General features: G+C 40.0%; 1 protein-coding gene across 5 annotated transcripts in view; it reads left to right on the top strand.

Annotated features, from left to right (window-relative positions):
* The window catches only part of RIPOR3 (RIPOR family member 3), a 143,127-nt gene that overhangs the window by 98,540 nt on the left and 24,984 nt on the right, over positions 1–19,603 (top strand). For all 5 annotated transcript variants that reach the window (XM_070941746.1, XM_070941741.1, XM_070941742.1 and 2 more), the window contains 5 exons: positions 8,438–8,567; positions 10,234–10,848; positions 12,191–12,330; positions 13,685–13,814; positions 19,312–19,447. In XM_070941746.1, coding sequence (XP_070797847.1) covers positions 8,438–8,567; positions 10,234–10,848; positions 12,191–12,330; positions 13,685–13,814; positions 19,312–19,447 — 1,151 coding nt within the window. The remainder of the gene's footprint in view (positions 1–8,437; positions 8,568–10,233; positions 10,849–12,190; positions 12,331–13,684; positions 13,815–19,311; positions 19,448–19,603) is intronic.

Below are 19,603 nucleotides of genomic sequence, written 5' to 3'. Positions count from 1 at the left end.
AAACTAATACTTTTGTATTTTCCATTAGTCATTTTGGGCACTCTTTTTTCATTCAAAGATGAAATACAAAGGTGTAAATAAAAAGACAATAGAATTCACCAGTTGTATGTCCTGATACTTTCTAATTTAAGGTAAAATCATATCCCCCTCCATGCAGCCTTCCCAAAAGAGGGTCTAGATCATTGTTTCTTAACCTTGGCAACTTTAAGTTGCATGGATCTCTCAACTCCCAGAATTCCCCAGCATGCTGGCTGGAGAATTTTGGAAACTGAAGTCCAAATTTTCAAGCTGCCGAAATGGAGAAAAACTGATTAAAGTATCATTAAAATGGAGGCTCAGGTTCCTCTCATGTTATAGTTCAAGTGCAATCTGATATTTTCAGCAATGCATCTCTCTGTTAGCTCCTATCTGACTTAGCTTCAAAATTGATAGAGGCTGTATTTGAAGCATTTGTTGCAGACAAACTTCTTGTCTGTTGGCAGGAGAAATATCCTGTGTGAGAGAATTGTGTGTAGCCAAGAACAGAACAACTTTAATTGTTTCTGATTCCCCCTTTTGGTGCCAGAAGTTTCCACAGTGTCCTTTTGCAGCGAGTCTTGATTCATTTGGCATTTGCCAACCCTTTCCCGCTATTAGCTCTTTTGATTCAGAAGAGTTTTCTGCCCCCTCTCCTAAAGTTCAACTTATTTAGAAGGACAGTTTCCATTCTGATCTTGCACAAGGACATCTGTGGTAACTTTAGCACTTCCTGGCTCAACTTCTTAATGCCGCACATGGAGAATGGGCATATTTAGAAAGTCTCTAAACTGGCCTTTAGACTGAGAATCTCCATAGACAAAAAGCAGGTCATATTTGAATTTTTTAAAAAATGTTTTTAAAGGTTCGGAATAGGAACATTAAACCTCCCAATTTTACTTTTTCATCCTTAAAGGAGTTGCATCAGGGTCAAATTAAGACAACACCCCTTCCCCACCATGCATTTGTGATTTGAGAAGCATGATCTTTGGGAACTATACATATTTGGAAGTACACATTTGCATACATCAATTCTCCATTTAGTGGCTTGTGTCATCTTCACAGGGTCCTTTATCTATTGGTGAAGCAGTACAACCCCCTGTCCTCATCAAGCTTGGATTAGACCTCTCTGCAGTGGTAGAATTCAATTTTTTTTACTACTGGCTCTGTGGGCGTGGCTTGGTGGGCATGGCTTGGTAGGCGTGGCAGGGAAAGAATACTGCAAAATCTCCATTCCCACTCCATTCCAGGGGAAAGATATTGCAAAATCTCCATTCCCACTCTACTCTGGGGCCAGCCAGAGGTGGTATTTGCTGGTTCTCCGAACTACTCAAAAATTCTGCTACCAGTTCTACAGAATCTGTCAAAACCTGCTGAATAGCACCCCTGCCTCTTTGGCATTGCATGTGAAGGAACATATGCATCTGCCATTTGGAGAAAGTTGCATAGCTGTTGCATTTATACAGTTATGAAAGTTCTGGCTAGGGGGCGCTCAAGCACCAAAGCACAGAACAGGAAGTTGGATTAACCTATCAGATAGGTAGGCTGTGACACCTACGTACAGTTGTGGGCAACTCTAAATCAAGTATTACTCTTGTTTTGGCACAGAGATGATTGGATGACTCTAGAAGGTGCGCTAAGTTGCTAATCAGGACATAATTGTAGATAGCATTCTCTGTTCAGCATCTATCAAATATATTGATGGCCTCTTCAGAATCCCTGGTCATGATGACCAGAATACAAGGGAAAGGCACTCTCAACAGGTCTGGGGAATGCGAACTGGGAAAGGCTGTTCTAAGGTTACCACAAAATACTGATCTGTCAAATTGAGTAAATTATGCGTGTGAAAATACATTTGGATGATATAGTGAATCTATAATAAATAAGATCACCAGTAGGATTTCTGCCATGTGATTTATGGTGGAAAAAATAACACGAAGATTTTTATTTTATCTTTTGTCTTCTGGAAAGAAACATTTTAAGACTGAAATAGCTTTTCTGAGAAATCTTTTTTGCTGAAGTTTTGTTGTGTGAGCTAATACCTCCTAGGAAAATTAAAAGCCATTTCTCTCATATTCAGACTTTGCTCAATCTGTTGATCTTTTGCAGAGTGGATGCATAAAGGGTCTTGAATAATAACGACAATAATAACAACCACAATCCCCAAATGCGTTGGCTTTTCTTGGCAGTTTGCTTGCTTGTTCTTATTCATGCAAATGTTTTTGGTGTAATAAGCAATCTTGTCTTCTCTTTTCATAAATATCTTTTAAGGCTAAAATAACATAATTATAAAACATGTAATGCTTATGTGTGCTTTTATTCATTCAAAGTGAATCGAGGACTCTTCAAAGATTAGATACAGGCAGTCCTTGAGTTACAACTACAATTGAGCCCAAAATTTATGTTACTAAGTGAAATATTTGTTAGGTGACTTTTGCCCCATTTTATAACTTTTCTTGCTACAGTTGTTAAGTGAATCATTGCATTTGTTAAATTAGTAACATGGTTGTTAAGTGAATCTGGATTCCCCATTGACTTTGATTGTCAGAAGGTCGCAAAAAGTGATCAGATGACCCATTGCAACCGTCCTAAATATGAACCAGTTGACAAGCATCTGAATTTTGATCACAAGACCATGGGGATGCTGCAAAGGTTGTAAGTGTGAAAAAATAGTCATAGGTCACTTTTTTTCAGTGCCGTTGTGTTTGAGTTTGAGTTTGAGTTTATTTAGATTTATATACCGCCCTACTCCCGAAGGACTCAGGGCGGTGAACAGCCAAAGATAAAACAGATACAATATAAAATTTAAAAAACAATTTAAAAACATATTAAATAAATTTGGCCCATACTAATTAAAACACCCCTGTTTTTAAAAAACAAATTAAAATTAAAATTAAACAATTAAAAAGAGTTAGGCCAGCCCTGCTTGTTGGAATAAAAAAGTCTTGAGAGCACAGCGGAAAGTGCGTAAATCCGGGATCCTCCGTATCTCCGGGGAGAGCTCGTTGTAACTTTGAACAATCACAAAATGAATCATTGTAAGTCGAGGACTGCCTGTATGTACGTTTAGCCCTCTGATTACAGATTTATAATAAGAATGTTTTTATGAATAAGATTTCTTGTCACAAAAGCTTTTGCTGTGGTTCATCTTTGCAGCATGTTCTCATGTGAGTATTTACGTGAGTAGAAACAGAGAGCTGAAGACAGATGCACTGGCAGATGTATTATAATGACTTCATGTGCTCACTGTACCATTTAGAACCCCACTGGAAAATCAAAATTTGTTGAATAATTCATTCTTAGTTGGGTTCACACCACAACTCTTCAAGCCATAAACTATGATTTATAAATCATAGTTTTATAACTATGGCTAGTTTCCACATAAACACAAACAAAAAGCCAGTAAACAACATTCAGATTAGCTCAAAGTACAACATTTGCTGGGGGGGGGGGTTAGTGAAGGTGTAACAGCTCTCATTATCAGAATTTGGCTGTGTCAAAGTTACTTCCTCCAAATTTCCCTAGAATAGGGGCGTCAAACTCATGGCCCATGGGCCGGATGCATCACACTCTGGCCACACCCACTCCTGGTTTAGCGAAGGGGAAAAAAGTCGTGATACGTCATGTGACGCCGCCGTGATGTGAGTTTGACACCCCTGCCCTAGAATGCTAACTTTACTAGTGTCTCAAATTTTCTACTTTTAAGTGAGAATTAGGAATTTCTGGTGATTCCAAGTACCCCCTTGTGGGGTTTTTTAATTAAAATTGTGGAAACCAAAAAATCAATTTTGGAGAGTTATCTGCTCATGTAGTAATACGTTACAGAAGATACACTAGGAAATAATAACTTGTTGAAAAATAAGTTGGATTCCTGTACAAGATTTCTAGCACTGAATTTATAAGCATGGATGTCTGAATCCGTCCATTTTATAGACTGCTGCTGGTGCTAACTTGCTTCGACAAGTACTGAAACTACTCAGCTTAGCCAATTAACATGTGGAAGCAGTATTTTCAGTCCCATATAACATAAAATATAACAGGTAAATTCACACATCATATGAAGACCAAAATAGGCAATAGAAATGATTTAGCATACTAGAAGGTTGCATCCTACACCAAGCCATAAAATTGTTCGCTTGCTCTTAACTTAATATGTTGTATATTAATCAGCCATTGTATTTTATAAAGCCCAATTTATTGCTTAGCATGCTCTATGAATCCGGCTACTTGCCAATAAATCATTGTTAAAACCAACCATAGATTGATACAATATGGGATCACTGATATGTGAAAGAGAGGCTGGATTCACTGCACACATAATTTTGCTACTGATTTAATTCATTTAATCAAACTAGCACTATGGCAATTGGTCCAACATATGTGGCCACAACAAAAATAATAATCTCACGATGGTTAAAACTGAAACAACTTCACAAATGCAAGTGCAGCCACCAAATTTTGAAGTGACCTGGTTAAGATTGTTCAAATACTGCCATTGTGAGGAAATAGGGCACAGTGTGTGAGCTTCACTTCCTTATCTTGATGCGAGAACAGAACAGAACCAAGTGTGCTGTTCTAAGCATGTTGGAGGACAGTAGTATAAAAATGTAACAAATGCCAACATTTATTGGATGATGCCAATCACGGAGTGAAAATTGGACTAGAAAAGCAAACAGCAACAGTAGGTGACCTTTTGAATTGCAAAGACTGAGCTTTAGACAAGACTGGCATGGTGAAATTGGCTCATTTCTTCTATGCTCCTTTCTTCTCTTTTACACACCCATTTTCTCCCCTTTTTCTTCTGATGGTTTGAGCCACAGATGAAATTTCTGTGTTACCCTCATCCATTGGCAATGGTATTGCCTTTACATTAGAACATGCAAAGTATTCAGTTTTGGCTTTCAGAGGGACTTGGACAGAGGGTTTCCTTTAAGGCAGTGGTCCCCAACCCCCGGTCCGCGGACCGGTGCCGGGCCGTGGAGTACCTGGCACCGGGCCGCACAGCGGCCGGGGGACATCAACGCTGCAGCGCAAAGGCTCCTGGGCCGTGCGCAATGGGCCGTGCGCAAAAGCTCCTGGGCCGTGCCCCCACCCCTGCGCGCGCTCAGCGGGCCGCGGCGATAAAAAGGTTGGGGACCACTGCTTTAAGGTGCTGAATAGAGAAACTAAAGAAGGCTCTTGCAATCACATTCCCACAACTTGACCACATACCCACAAATGGGAACTTCCCACTTGCAGTAGATTGGTTACACACAGAAAGTATTTATTTCGTTTATGTATATGCCACCCCTTTCCCAAGATTCCAGATAGTTTACAGACATAAAATGAAACAAAGTTTAATACAATGTAGAGGGGGGGAAAAGCATATGCATTGTCAAAGCTGGGTTAGTAAGATAATATTCCAAACAAAAAGTTCAGCTAAATGACATCACTAGGGTCCAAAAAGTCACCTGGAATGGGAGTTTTAGTCACTTTGCAGAAAGCCAATAGCACAGGAGCAAGGAATTCAGGGACATGGACCCAACATTACACTACTATTTTCCTTCCCTTTCCCTTTCCCTTTCTCTTAGCTTTTCCTTTTCCTCTCCTCTCCTCCCTTCCCCTCTTTTCACAACAATGACATGATTTTTGTGTGTTAACATTAGTGTTAACTCCTGGTGATTGCCTGGACTAGTTCTTGCAGGGGTTTTTTGGCAACATTTTCCCATTTTCCCTAGGGTTGAGAGAAAATGATTGACCCAAGGTCACCCAACTGGCTTCATGCCTAATGCAGAACTCATAATCTCCTAGTTTCTAGCCTGAACAGGGGTGGGTTCTACTTACCTTTACTACCAGTTCGCAACAGGGCCGCGCACGCTCTTCTGTGCATGCGCAGAAGTGTTTTGATGACGTCAGGGTCAGTGGGTGGAGCCTCCCGCTGGTTTTACTACCTGTTCTATAGAACCGGTGCGAACCAGGGGCAACCCACCACTGAGCCTGATGCCTGAAACACTACATCAAACAAGCATGAGAATAGCAATATTTCCAGATGGTTGTGATGAGGCAATATAGCAGACAATCCTTTCTGATACAGCTGTAACTCTGAGGCTCTCCTGGCTTCTTTCTGCTAGGACAACTAAGAAGGTGATGGATGAGAATCAAGTCCAGCTACTGCCAAATCTGAGTTTAGGTGGTTGATTAATTAAGAGTATTTTTTTTTGTCATGCTTGGATCTGAAGGAGAAAAAGATCTTTGGTCTTGTAGATCCTTCTGTACTCCATCAGCCCTTATTTAAGAGTTAGGGCAATGAGAGAGACTTTCACCTCCTTATCTATACAAAGGATTTTAATTTCACAACAAGCATCCAGTTCATCTGTTGCTTAATGGTAGGAAAAGACTATCATGCAAATGCACAGAATGGGAAATATTTACAAAGGCTCTTTATAATCAAGATGGTTTTTGAAGTTATGAGAGGGGGGAAGAAACCACGAAATACAATGAAACCATTAAAAGAGATGAACCTCAGTTTAGAAGAGAAACCATAAAGAGACACAATAATTTTAGCCAGAATGTATACATTACACTCAAATGAATTAAAATTATTTTGGATCAATTGCAGTTCTAAATGTTGACAGTTTATTGCTGTGATGGCGAACCTGTGGTACGCATGCCACAGGTGGCACACAGAATCTCCTCTGCGGGCATGTGAGCTGTCTCCCCAGCTCAGCTCTGCCATGCATATGCGTGAGCCTCTCGCCGGCCAGCTGGTTTTCAGGTGTCTGCCATGCATGCGCGGGGACAGGGTGCATGCAGGAGATGCATGCGCATGCATGGGGGTCACACGCATGCATGAGGTGCACACGGGGGTCGCATGCACACGTGCAGGGGTGGGCGCACACAGGGGACAGAGGGATCATGCACACATTGCCTTATGGATGTACACCCACATACAGTATGTGCGCGCTTTTGGCATTTGGTGCTGAAAAGGTTAGCCATCACTGGTCTATTGTCTACTTTGCGACCGTATGCTTACTATCCAATACTATTTCTCAGGGTAACCTGGAGCTGTAGGGGAGATCTCAAATGTTGTTCTTCCTGCTCTCTTTGCAGGCAGAAGAAAAGCAGTTTAAAAAAAAGCTTCTTAAACATGGTGGTCCCCAGACTTCAACTCTCATAATTGCAGCCAAGAGGGGGATTGAATTTCCCCATATCTAACAGACATCAGATTGGGAGAGATTACTATGACCAAAACATGAGGTTAATACCATTCTTCAGAGCTGGACCTGCAAAGTGTTATTCAGGCAGGGTCTTTCTAGAGTTTTATCAATACAGATAAGAACAGGGATAATTAATAGTTCCAAAAATATAGTAGTACAGTTCTGGTCACCATCCAGTTTCCTTAAAACTCAGAAAAAATAATATTGTTCAAGACATCATATCTATTATTTTTAATATCTCTGGGTTGTGCCCTGATCATTTACCACTTCACATTGTGGATTCTCTTGCTCTAACTGCACTACAGCCTTTTATCTTATCACTTTTAGATTTGCCCATCTTGGTTATGCTGACTTCAAAAACAGACCAAGAAAGAAAAGGTTCCACCATGATGAAATTTTTAAAAGCCACTGCATTCAATCAATGCTTATTACAAAGAGTTAGAAGACTCTGCAGAACCCAAATAAATTGTTAGTCCATACATTGACACACCAGTAGCAGAATTCTTGACCATTTTCCATACTCCTTTTTAATTAAAATCGAAAACTATAGCAAGCATTACTATAAAGGTAAAACCGAATACTCAAAAAGACATATAAGACAGTTCCAAAGTAATTGACCTGTATTTGTGTAATATATTTTATTCTCCATTTCACATGATTATTTTCAAGATAATTTGAAAGTGAAAAGCTCTAGGCTGCATCTCAAACCTTGTCTGAGTACATCATCATTATAAAACATGAGCAATCAAAGAAAGCAGAACTAAAACTAAGGAAGCAAATAAATAACATGAGAAATAGCTGGGAGAATAAAAAAGAACACATCCTGCAGTACAAGAGCTCAGATAAATAAAATGATTCTTATCTGAAACTCCCAAAATGTTAGTAGGTGCAATTTGGAGTCATCGCTAGCAAATTGCTCAGCATATTCTCATCATCCACAATCCATAATTACAGCTTCATCAGAGGTCTCATGTGGCTAGGATATTTGCATCTTTCCAGTGGTAAAAAAAATAAAAAATGCACCCCTTGAAGAAGGATTCCTACAAAAGCATTTGAAGCACATTCTTGGTTTGTCTTGCAAGACTGGAATTGTATGTCCGTATGGGGAATTTGAGAAAGCCAATTGGCAGAAATACACGGGACTTCCTCTGTGCTTTGGCATACGGATAAGCATGTGCTGGCTTTCTAATACTTATTGGGTTTTATTTGTTTCTTTCAATCCACAGTCCTTTTGATTCCGAGAACTTAATTTTGTCCCCTGGGTCTACCACCAAGTTTTCTGTGGGAAGTAGAAAAAATTCCATATACAGCTGGACCCCTCCAAATACCCCCAGCTTCCGAGAAAAATATTACCTTGTAAGTATACATGAAGTAGGATCTGTTTCTCTTCTAAAAGACATACCATAACCTATAGCCTCTTCCATGGTCTCTTGTGAAATTAAGGCTGTCGAAACTTAAAGTATCCTGCCCAGTTCCTGATAATTCTTCATTGCTGGATCGGAATGTTATAATAAAGGAAATCTAAGTAGCAAGGGGAATATTAAACAGTTGATCTGTTAACAGGAAAGATCCACTTTTGGCAGGCTTTGGGATGGGTAGAATTTCCCTCAGCTTGATGGATTTTCTGTTTCAAACATTCTTGTAATTCTTGTTAAGAAAAATACCATTCTTTCTGCATCATTAATAGACAATTTCCCTTTAGAAAAGCGAAGTTTATCATGATGATGATGACAGTAATTTTGATGGTGATGGTGATGTAAGCAATATCTTGATTCTGTAGAGGCTTGTTTCACAACGAAGTAATTTTGGTTGATGGAGTGGAAAGACTTGGATGAAGGGTGGGGAAGTGAAGAAAAGGGACTATATTCTTGTTTGTTCTATTGGAAAAATTTGAGGAAAAAGGCATCAAATGATAAGGAGTTTGTGTCATTTCTTCCAACCAGGTTTTAATTTTATTCCAATATTTAAACCATTTAATATTTAATACGTATTCAATTTTCCAGAGTTGTACTTATTGGGTATCCTACATGACAAAATCAAAAATGAATATATTTATTTGATTATTCATGTAATAACAGCTGCAAGAATTGTTTATGCACAAAATTGGAAATTAGAGAAAATACCTTTGGAAGATGAAATAATAAGAAAGATTTTAGATTAACTTTATTGATCAGGAGGTTGGAACAACAGTTACAGAATTAGTCCATCTTAGCTTTAATTATTGGCCACCAGCTTGGGTGGATTTCAAAAGAGACCAGTTAAAATTATGTTCTGTAAAACTATCCATGGTTCCTAGACGTGTTAGCTATATGTAATTTGTAGCACTTGAAAATAATATCTGTAAAAACAATTGTACTGTAATATGAGTATTAAGAGTGTTGTTGTTGGTATCGTTTAGTAATTTGGCTGACTGCTGTTTGAATTTTTTTGAATTCAACCAGTCACCTCAAGAAGGTTGTTCTAAGGTATAAAGTCTGAAAAAAAGTATTCTGGGATGCCATTGAGTGTTACAAGAGAAAATTTTCCCCCTTTGCTAGGCTAAAAATAAACTTGATTAGAGTTAATTAATGGACCATGGTAGTTTGTTATTCATAATAGCTTAGAGAAAGGACAATGAGAGAAAGAGAAGGCATACCTGAGAATGATACACTGCTAACCTATATAAATAGTGAAAAAAACCCCAAAGCATACAACTGAAAGAATGTAACATTAACATTTTGAGAATAGATTGATCCTTGCTAGTTTTCATGGCAGCATTATAAAGTAATATATAATTTATAATATATAAATTGAATCTGAATATTTTGTTGTTGTTTTGACTTAGCTTAGTCTACAGCCTCAGTGTTATCTGAAGCTTTCTACTCAAGAACTAACCATGTCCAAACTTATTTAGCTTCTGAACTCATTACAAAAGTTGCCATGTGCTGCCACCTTCTGAGACATGTTAAGAGCTGAGCCTAACATGTATGAAGGTCAGTACAATGTTCCAAAGAGAATTGCATTTTCCACCTGTTTCCCACAGTCTGTTTTGCAACAAGGAAAGAAACATGCAAACATTAGGGAAGAGACGCAAGATTCCTGCATCCTGAGCTACTTGGCTGACTGTGATTTTAACATGCGTCTGAGGAGTGTAAGTCACAGCCTTACAGAGACAACTGAAGGAAGTTCATTTAGTTCTGAAGATCAGAAAGTGACAGAAAGCAGAAACATAACTCCGCCATCAAATCAAAGGAAGTTGCCATTGGCTATTCTGCAGAATAATTGTGCAGAAGGAGAGGAACAGGATATTTCAATATGCCAGCCTCCTGGCCACAGAACTTTAGATATCCTACAAGAGACTCCCTATGCTGAAACCTCTTTAAGTATTCCATCATGTCTGCTGGAACAAGACAAAGATGGTGGTAAGTCCATCACTCAGGACTGGCATTACCCTTCAGAGCAACAAAGAAAGATTCTCTCTGTTGAACAAAGAGACTGGAATGATAATGATGATGATGATGCCAAACCTACTGGAAAGACCAAGTCAATTCAGAAGATCCTACAGGAAGTATTAAATTTGCTGAAGTCACAGGGTCCAAGTCCTATTCAACTGGAGGAATTGGAATACCAGGTCTTCTGTATCCAGGACAAATTAAAGGTATTGAAATCTTCCAAGTATTTGGATTTTGAAAAGGCTGGCTAATAGATTGTTGGCTCTGAAATCCACCAAAAGCTTAGAACCCACTAGATCAGGAAAACCTAATTTACATGTACATTGTTCTACTTATGTGCATTCGTACAAAATAGGTAAAAAGTTAAAATAGATTTAATTGACAAGTAAATGTAATTAACATTCAATATAATTAATTCAACACTTTGAGAAGAGCTCTGGTGGCTGCATTCAAGGCTTTATTTTGCAACTGACATCTTTAATGACTTCTTTATTGGCAGCCTTTCTGTTATTAAAAAATTATTTTTAATGTGTTTTTGAACTATTGCCTTTCAATCAAATTACGTACTTGTAGTTCTCCTATCAAGAACTTTGCTGCCTAAGATATTTATGAATGGTCATAATTTTCATCCTTACCTCAGTTGTACTGAGAAGATTAAATTGCAATATCTCTGAGAATCTGTATATCAGGGTTGTCAAACTTGAGCCCATGGGCCGGATCCGAACCGCGGGTGGTGGAATTCAAATTTTTTTACTACCAGTTCTGTGGGTGGCTTGGTGGGCGTGGTGTGGCTTGATCGGTGTGGCAGGGGAAGGATATTGCAAAATCTCCATTCCCACCCCACTCCAGGGAAAGGATACTGCAAAATCCCCATTCCCTCCCCACTCCTGGGGGAAGGATATTTCAAAATCTCCATTCCCACCCCACTCTGGGGCCAGCCACAGGTGGTATTTGCCGGTTCTCCGAACTACTCAAAATTTCTGCTTCCGGTTCTCCAGAACCTGTCACAACCTGCTGAATAGCACCCCTGGTGGGGTGCTTAGATCTGGCCCATGGGGCTGACCTGGAAACAGTGAAGGACCAGCCCATGTGGCCTTCCCGAGCTCTATTTTCTCTGGCAGAGAGTTGCAGGACGACATGCGCTGCCCTCCCAAGCTCCATTTTCGCTGGCAGAGGGTTTCAGGAAGCCATTGCAGCTGAAAACGGAGCTCAGGAGCCTGTTTTCAATGACAGAGTGCTCGGGCCACTAAAGGCACCCCAACACAAGTTATTTTGAGGTGGCCATGCCCACCCCAACCCCCCAAGATCAAACACAATCCTCATGCGGACCTCAATGAAATCGACTTTGACACTCCTGCTGTATATGCATTATAATGTATACATGTGGTGGTTTTAGCCACATTTTTAACAAAAAATAAATAAATAAATCTGTGATTAGAAGAAGGACTTCCCTATATTTTGTTATGGATGCTTTTGAGAACACTTATTCCCTGGATAGAATGTGTTCCTGCGTGCATAGAAATACAGCTTGCTTTGTGTCACCAACAGCCCAAAAAGTATCATCCAAAACACTCTTCCATGGAGAGTTTGATGGTAGAGACTGTGTTGGAAAGCTTTGACTTCCTCAATGCCGACTGCAGTGCTGATGAACTCTCATCCTTTGGAAGTGTAAGGACCTGCAGCACCAGGTAGATGCTTCCATACAAGGTTATTAACTGCCATAATAACACTTTATCATAACATTTTCTAGCCCTACACTGACTATAAACCGAGCCTTGAAAATAGAAAGCTGGGAGGTGGGGTAGGGGGAGAGAGAGAAAAAAATTGACAACATAAGCTCGGTTTACTATGGCATGTCATTTTTACCTAACTGGAGCAAGCACTCCACGGGGAAAGATGCAATAGGACAGTTTAAACTGACTGGTCTCTGTTGGGATGGAGGGAGGAAAACATTTGGTCCAGGCCAAAGGAGTTTTCATTCAAGATTTCTTGAGTTAAATATTTGTTCTGACAGGCCAGAATAGGCTTGTGAGCTGAAGAATCCTTGTTCCTGCTGTAGGAGTTTTATAAATAAGTCAGTTTGACTGTTTTAGTGGCATATAAGGCATAACACATGTCAAGGCCTTAAAATGGGGTTAGCCAAATTCATGAAGGTTTTCAGTATCCATTAACTACCTGAACATAGTTGAGCGTTCAGAGGCCTTGTGCTGCCAAATATCAGTTGCTGGGAGGGCAGTTGGCCTTATGCGGCACTTATAAACTAATTAGAGGCATCTGGTTGATTACAGTAGCAATCAGAGCAACCATCTCTGATCTGAAGTTCTTGTGCTGAGTTGGGACTGACGTTCTGAAGGCTGGCCAAGAGTTGCAGTCCATTTCCAAGGTGGTGAAGGCTGAGATGGACCTCCCTGTCCAGTAAAAGCCCTTTTGAATTAGTTGAGCTCTTCTGATGTTCTATTCTTTTTTCAACATTGCTATGGGTTTTTTTTTTATTTTTATGTCCCAGAAACTTTTAATCTGATTTCTATCACAATATAAAGGGAGTACAGATAGTCCTTGACTTATAACAGTTGCTTTAGTGACTTTAGTGTTCGAAGTTACAATGGTACTGGAAAAAAGTGACTTATGACCATTTTACGACCGTTGCATCATCCCCGTTTGATCCCACGTGATCAAAATTCAGACATTTGGCAACTGGCTCACATTTATAACAGTTGCAGTGTCCTGGAGTTGTGTGATCCCCTTTTGTGACCTTCTGACAAGCAAAGTCAGTGAGTAAGCCATATAATTTACAACCACGTTACTAACTTGACAACTGCAGTGATGCATTTAACAATTGTGTCAAGAAAGATTGTAAAATGGGGCAAAATTCACTTAACAACCACCTCACTTAGCAACATAAATTTTGAGCATAGTTGTGATCGTAAGTCGAGGACTCCTCTAGTGTAAATCAGAATGGGATGAAAGCTTAGTTCTCTCCACTCCTGATTTGCATTTATGATTTGTTACGTGCTTCTTCTCTCCTCTTGTGTTTGGCACCAGCATCTACAACGATGCCACTCTTTCTTCTCTGTGCTGTGATGCCCACATGGAAAAGGAGTTAACCACAGGAAGTGATGACCTGGATAGACTCCTGGAAATCCACCTGCAACTCTGCCGGGTCCTTTTGCAGGTGAGGAATACAGTTTTAACCCAGCCAGCTAAAACAGGGGTCTGCAACCTTAAACACTCAAAGAGCCATTTGGACCCATTTCCCACAGGAAAGAAAACACCGGGAGCCACAAAACCTGAGTGGGCGTGGCCAACTTGACATCACTCACTTCTACCAGTCACATGACCCCTAGCCATGCTACCCAGCCAGTCATTAGGGCAGAGAATCAGTTGTTAAAAAACACTGGGAACCACAAAACCCTTTTGACCCCTCTCTCTCCCCCTCTCTCTGTATCTCTCTGTCTCTGCCCTGGCTGCTTCTCCATCCCCTGCCGTTGCCCTTACCTTCTCAGGCCAAGTGAGGAGTGACTGGGAGGGGAGGGCAAGGGGGGGGCAGCCAGTGGTGGGATCACCCGACAGGGAGCCACAGCAGAGGACCCAAAGAGCCACATGCGGCTCTGGACACCTGAGCTAGAACCTTATGCTGTTTTTAGTCCCACAGAACAAGAGGCATAGTAGAATACAGTAAACTTTATAATCTGTGTTGGGGAGATTTTATGGTCTGCAAGCTGTTGAGCCATTCAGAAATCATTGCCAAATGTAAACATGGATGAATGTGACAAAAATATGTTGTGGTATTAGATCAAAGAGTTGGCCACTGTAATATTTATTTCCCATGCAATAACCAAACAGTTGCCTCTGGGAAAAGCCCAAGCAGGATGTGAAGTCATAACATTCCTGCACATTTAATGTATACATGTGTTGCTTCCAATATATGTATATACACCACATGTTCACTAACTGAGCATTTCATTTTTCGTTTTGCTGATAACGTCCACTCTGACCTGAAGGGAGATAGAGAATCTCTTGAGATGACAGAAGGGATATCTTGAAATGGTGGCAGGAAGGGTTGCCTTGTTTTTAAGCCTGAGGGTCTCAAGGAAGAGCTCTGATATTAGCTCTTCTGCTTGGACCTCTTCCTGGCCAGGTTAATGAAAAGGCCAGGGAGAAGACTGGGAGCTGGATTCAGGCAAATAATCAGCAATTTTTTTTCTTTTCTTTGAGGAAAGCACATTTTAGGAGCCTTGAAAGATACTTCAGGGAGCCAGTTCTGGACAGATAACTAATGTCTCATCTCCTACTTTCTTTTTGGGGGAAGGTTGTTGAGAAAATGGTGGCCTGCAGTTACAGAGGGCTCTGGAGCAGGGGTCTCCAACCTTGGCAACTTTAAGACTTATGGACTTCAACTCCCAGAGTTCCTCAGCCAGCAAAGCTGCTGAGGAACTCTGGGAGTTGAAGTCCACAAGTTTTAAAGTTGCCAAGGTTGGAGACCCCTGCTCTGGAGGATACAGATTATCTGGACCTGTTACAGTCTGGGTGTAAGCCTGGACATATGCAGTTATCATTCTCCTGAACCATGGAAGGACTTGTATGGGGGGTGGGGAGGGGAGAGTGACTATTTTTATCCTTCTAGACCTCTCGGCAGCTTTTGATACCGCCAGTCATCCTTCTGGACAACCTACAAGGGTTGGGAATTGAGTCTGTGGATGGGGACGTACAGACTCAAACCAAAGCAAAATGGAGAGGCTGTTAGTTCCAAACAGGATTTCTGCTTTCAGGATTGCATCAATTCTCAGTAGGGTTTTGCTTCCTCTACAGAGAACATTTCAATCCACAGCTTTAGCAAAAAGAGTCTTGAAACCTCTGACGACTGACAACTGCCAGCAGTTTGGCAGTTCGATTCCTATTGACTCAAGGTTGGCTCAGTCTTCCATCCTTCCCAGGTCGGTTAAATGAGGACCCAGATTGTTGGGGGCAATATGCTGACTTTCTAAACTGCTCAGAGAATGCTGTAAAGCACTATGAGGCAGTATATAAATCTAAATGTTGTTGCTACAGTATTGCTACCCATGTTTTCCTGAAAACAAGACTGGGTCTTATATATTTTTTGCCACAAAAAAGGCACTAGATCTTATTTTCGGGGGGGGGAGATGTCCACTGACTCACCTCACTTGCGTGCATTTACCCCGGCCTCCTTTTCACTGTCAGAGGCCTTCAGGAACTTCTTCTGCGGCCAGCTAGGCCGGCAAGGTTTTTCTGAAGGCCTCTGCAGATGATAACAGAGCTCTAGATGGATCCGGAGCTCTGTTATTGGCTACAGAGGCCTTCAGAAAAGCCTTGCTGGCTGCAGAAGAAATGGGCCAGCAAGGCAGGTGTCGGGGTGTGGGAGGCCCGGCTACGACTGTCCGTAGGTAAGCAGTAGGGCAGCTCCACCCCCATCCCCACCCTAGCTTAATTTTTACCCGTGCCCCCCAGAGTGGGTGGGATCTTAATTAGGGCTTATTTCGGAGGTAGGGCTTATACTGGGAGCACATGTAAAAATCAAGCTAGGACTTACTTTCGGGGTAAGGTCGTATTTTCAGGGAAACACGATATATATATTTTAGGGGTATAATTGATGATAACCAATTTTGTATCTAAGGTCATGACAGAGAGCTACTAATTTGCTTGTGCTACAGCAGCAAGTACAACTCTTGCCCAGCCAGTGGGTGTCCAAAGTGCTGAGTCTGCATGCTTGTTATCCACACGATCACCACAATCCCCGGAGGAGAGAGACCAATTTCTGGAAGAGCCATGATGCTTTGACGCCTGGAGGTCCTATTCATGCTGATTCACAAACAGATCCTCTGGCGAAAAGCCTGTTGCCGTCAGCAGATTTTCAATTATAGGAGTCAAAGGCTCCTAAAGCAAATGTAACAGTCAAAGAGCAGGAATAAATGTTGAGTTCTTTCAATAAAAACCGTGGGGTCGCCCAAGGATTTATAAAGAGTTGAATCCTCCAAAGATTTGTAAAGGAAGAAACGCCTCTTCTCGCGTTCATAAAGCATCTGGAGTTAAACAGTAACAGTAACAGAGTTCACTATAAACATCATTTTGCTGTAGAAACGGATGATCAAAAGTGATTAAAACTATGGTTGTGCAAACAAAAAGGAATTCTGAAAGGATTTGTTTAAACTAATGCTGTGCCAAAATCCACCTTGTAATCCCTCAAAGCAGAGGTGAAATGTTCCCGGTTCGGACCGGATTGCCCAATCCAGTAGTGATGGCGGCGGGTGGTTCGGAGAACCGGTAGCAAAAATCCCTGCACACACACCCCCCACCATGCCCAGCTGAGCTGCGCGATCATCAGAGGCTTTTTTTTTTTTTACTTTTAAAAGCATTTTTTCTACAACCTCTTCGGCTGAAAAAATACTTTTAAAAGTTTTAAAAAAACCAAACTTCTGATGATCGCACAGCTCAGCTGGGATCGTCAGAAGCTTTTAAAAGCATTTTTTTCTGCAACCTCTTTTAAAAATGCTTTTAAAAGCCTCTGACGATCCCAGCCGAGTTGCCTGATCTTCAAAGGCTTTTAAAAGCATTTTTTTACAACCTCTTCAGCTGAAGTGGTTGTAGAAAAAATGCTTTTAAAAGTAAAAAAAAAAAGTTGGCCATGCCCACCCAGTCACATTACCCCCCCACCACCAAGCCATGCCCACAGAAACAGTAGTAACACATTTTACATTTCATCACTGCCTCAAAGATTATCATAAGAATCTTCTGCTTTTTTACTTTATGAAAATTCCTTCTGAATTTCTCTTTGAAATTGTGGAGTTTTGCAGAGAGTAGAACATTCACTCACTTCCCTTGGCCCTCTTGTAACTATATATTTACAAGAAGACTCCTTTCTCCTAAAAACATTTTAGTGGAAATCTATTCTGTCTTTCGGGGGGTGGGGGTGGAATCTAAATTGAAATTGGTAGGAAAGATGTATACCATTACTTGAAAGTGCCTGTATTACTCTGGACTGGTTAAATGACTGCAAAATTGGCATATGTTTTCCACTAAAAGCAAGTGTAAAGTGATACCGATTGGAATATAAAATCAGAACTCTATCTCTGTCTCATGGATCTAAGTTGGCAGAGGATAAGTAGGAAAAGGATTTTGTGGGCATGTTGGATAATTCGAGGAAAATATCATACGTAAATAGTGTGGAGCAAAAAATATGTAGGTGGTTCTCAACATACAACTATTCATTTAGTGACTGTTCAGTTACAAAGGAAAAGAGTGACATGACCATTTTTCACACGACTATTGCAGCATCCGCATGGTCACATGATCAAAATCCAGAGATTTGGCAACTGACCCATAATTATGATGGTTGCAGTGTCCCGGGATCATGTGATCACTTTTTGTGATGTTCTGACAAGCAAAGTCAATGTGGAAGCCAGATTTACTTAACCACCCTGTTAGTAACCTAACAGCTGCAGTGATTCACTTAATAACTGTGGCAAGAAAATATAAAATGGGACAAAACTCACTTAACAGTTGTCTTGCTTAGCAATGGAGATTTTGGGCTCAGTTGTCATAAATTGAGGATTACCTGTATGAGGTATTCAAATTAAAAAAAGTTTTAAAGTTTTTAAAAAAGAGTTTTTAAAGTTTTACTGTTTAAAAAAACCCAGTAAAACTGTTGTTATCATAAAAAGATAAAATCTCCTTCAAGAAGAGTTTGATTTTCTTTCCAGAAAAAGTTAGTAAGGAAAATGCATATTTGATTATACATGTAATAACAGGTGCAAGAATTGTGTATGCTCAAAACTGGAAATCAGAGAAAATACCTTTGGAAGAAGAAGTAATAAAAAAAAATTTAGACTGTGCAGAAATGAATAGATTAACTTTGATGATCAAAGATAAGGAGGAATCAGAATATTTTAAAACATGGAACTATTTTTATAGTTGGTTGGAAAAGAGATACAAATGATTGATACTATAATTATGTACAAATGATGATTATAATATTGAATTTAGAAATTAACTGTTAGAATGGTTTGGATGAATATGAAGATAGAAGAAACTTATGGAAGATGGAAAAGAAGCCTAGAAGATAACACCGAGACATCAGAGGAAAGGAAGGATTGATGTATTAAATGTTTGTCTATCTTAAAAAATAAAAAAAAACTTTATTTTAAAAAAAAAAGTTTGAATTTGGGTGATTGTATAGAATAGCCATTTTTCAGGTACTTTGATTTTTCCCAACCTAAATACTTTCCTAAGATTTCCTGGTCATTTCTCATACTAGTGCTAATTGTCATCTTGATTAGTTTTTTCAAGATTAAATAAGATCAGCTAAGTGCTGCTACCTATCGTGTAAATATTTTCATATCTTTCTACAAAGATGTGGTATGACTACACTTGAAATAGTGCATATATTTTGGCTACCTAACCTCCAAAAAAAATATTTAGTGCTGGCAGAGGTGCATAATGGTAAAGTTATCTGTGAATATTTTTCTTTGGCCGCACAGCATAACAACTTCAAGAAGAAGAAAGTGATTTTAATTTCTGTCCGGGGTCAATAATGGTAGGCAGATTTTATTCCTGATGGCCTTGAAGAATCTTTGCAACCAGTTCAGCTGATTTTGTGCTTAGTCAAAATTACTGAATATTTATATATCTCTCTGTCTTTTTCTTTTTGTTTCCAGAAACTCGTAAAGCCAAACTTAGCTCCAATTATCCAGGAGAACCTTTTGAAAGAAGTGTCACAACAGAAGCATGTCTTAGAAATAATTTCTGCTTTGGCTACTCCTGTTCCACGGAAAATAACTTCAGTTGAAGAGAGTAAGTTACAAGCATCCCAGGGCTTGATAGTTGAAACAGACTATAAATGATGTCTGAACTTTTCTCTAGAATCTTCATCCTTGCTGCTTCCCAACTGTTTCCCTAATGTGTTCCATTAGATAATCATCAAAATAAGGAGCAGAATGGCTCCAGTGG

Source organism: Pituophis catenifer, unplaced genomic scaffold, assembly GCF_029215685.1.
Source record: "Pituophis catenifer annectens isolate HBS135680 unplaced genomic scaffold, rPitCat1.0.hap2 SCAF_3, whole genome shotgun sequence".
Lineage (NCBI taxonomy): Eukaryota > Metazoa > Chordata > Lepidosauria > Squamata > Colubridae > Pituophis > Pituophis catenifer.
Note: the sequence above shows the minus strand (reverse complement) of the source record. Positions and strands in the feature narration are given on the sequence as shown.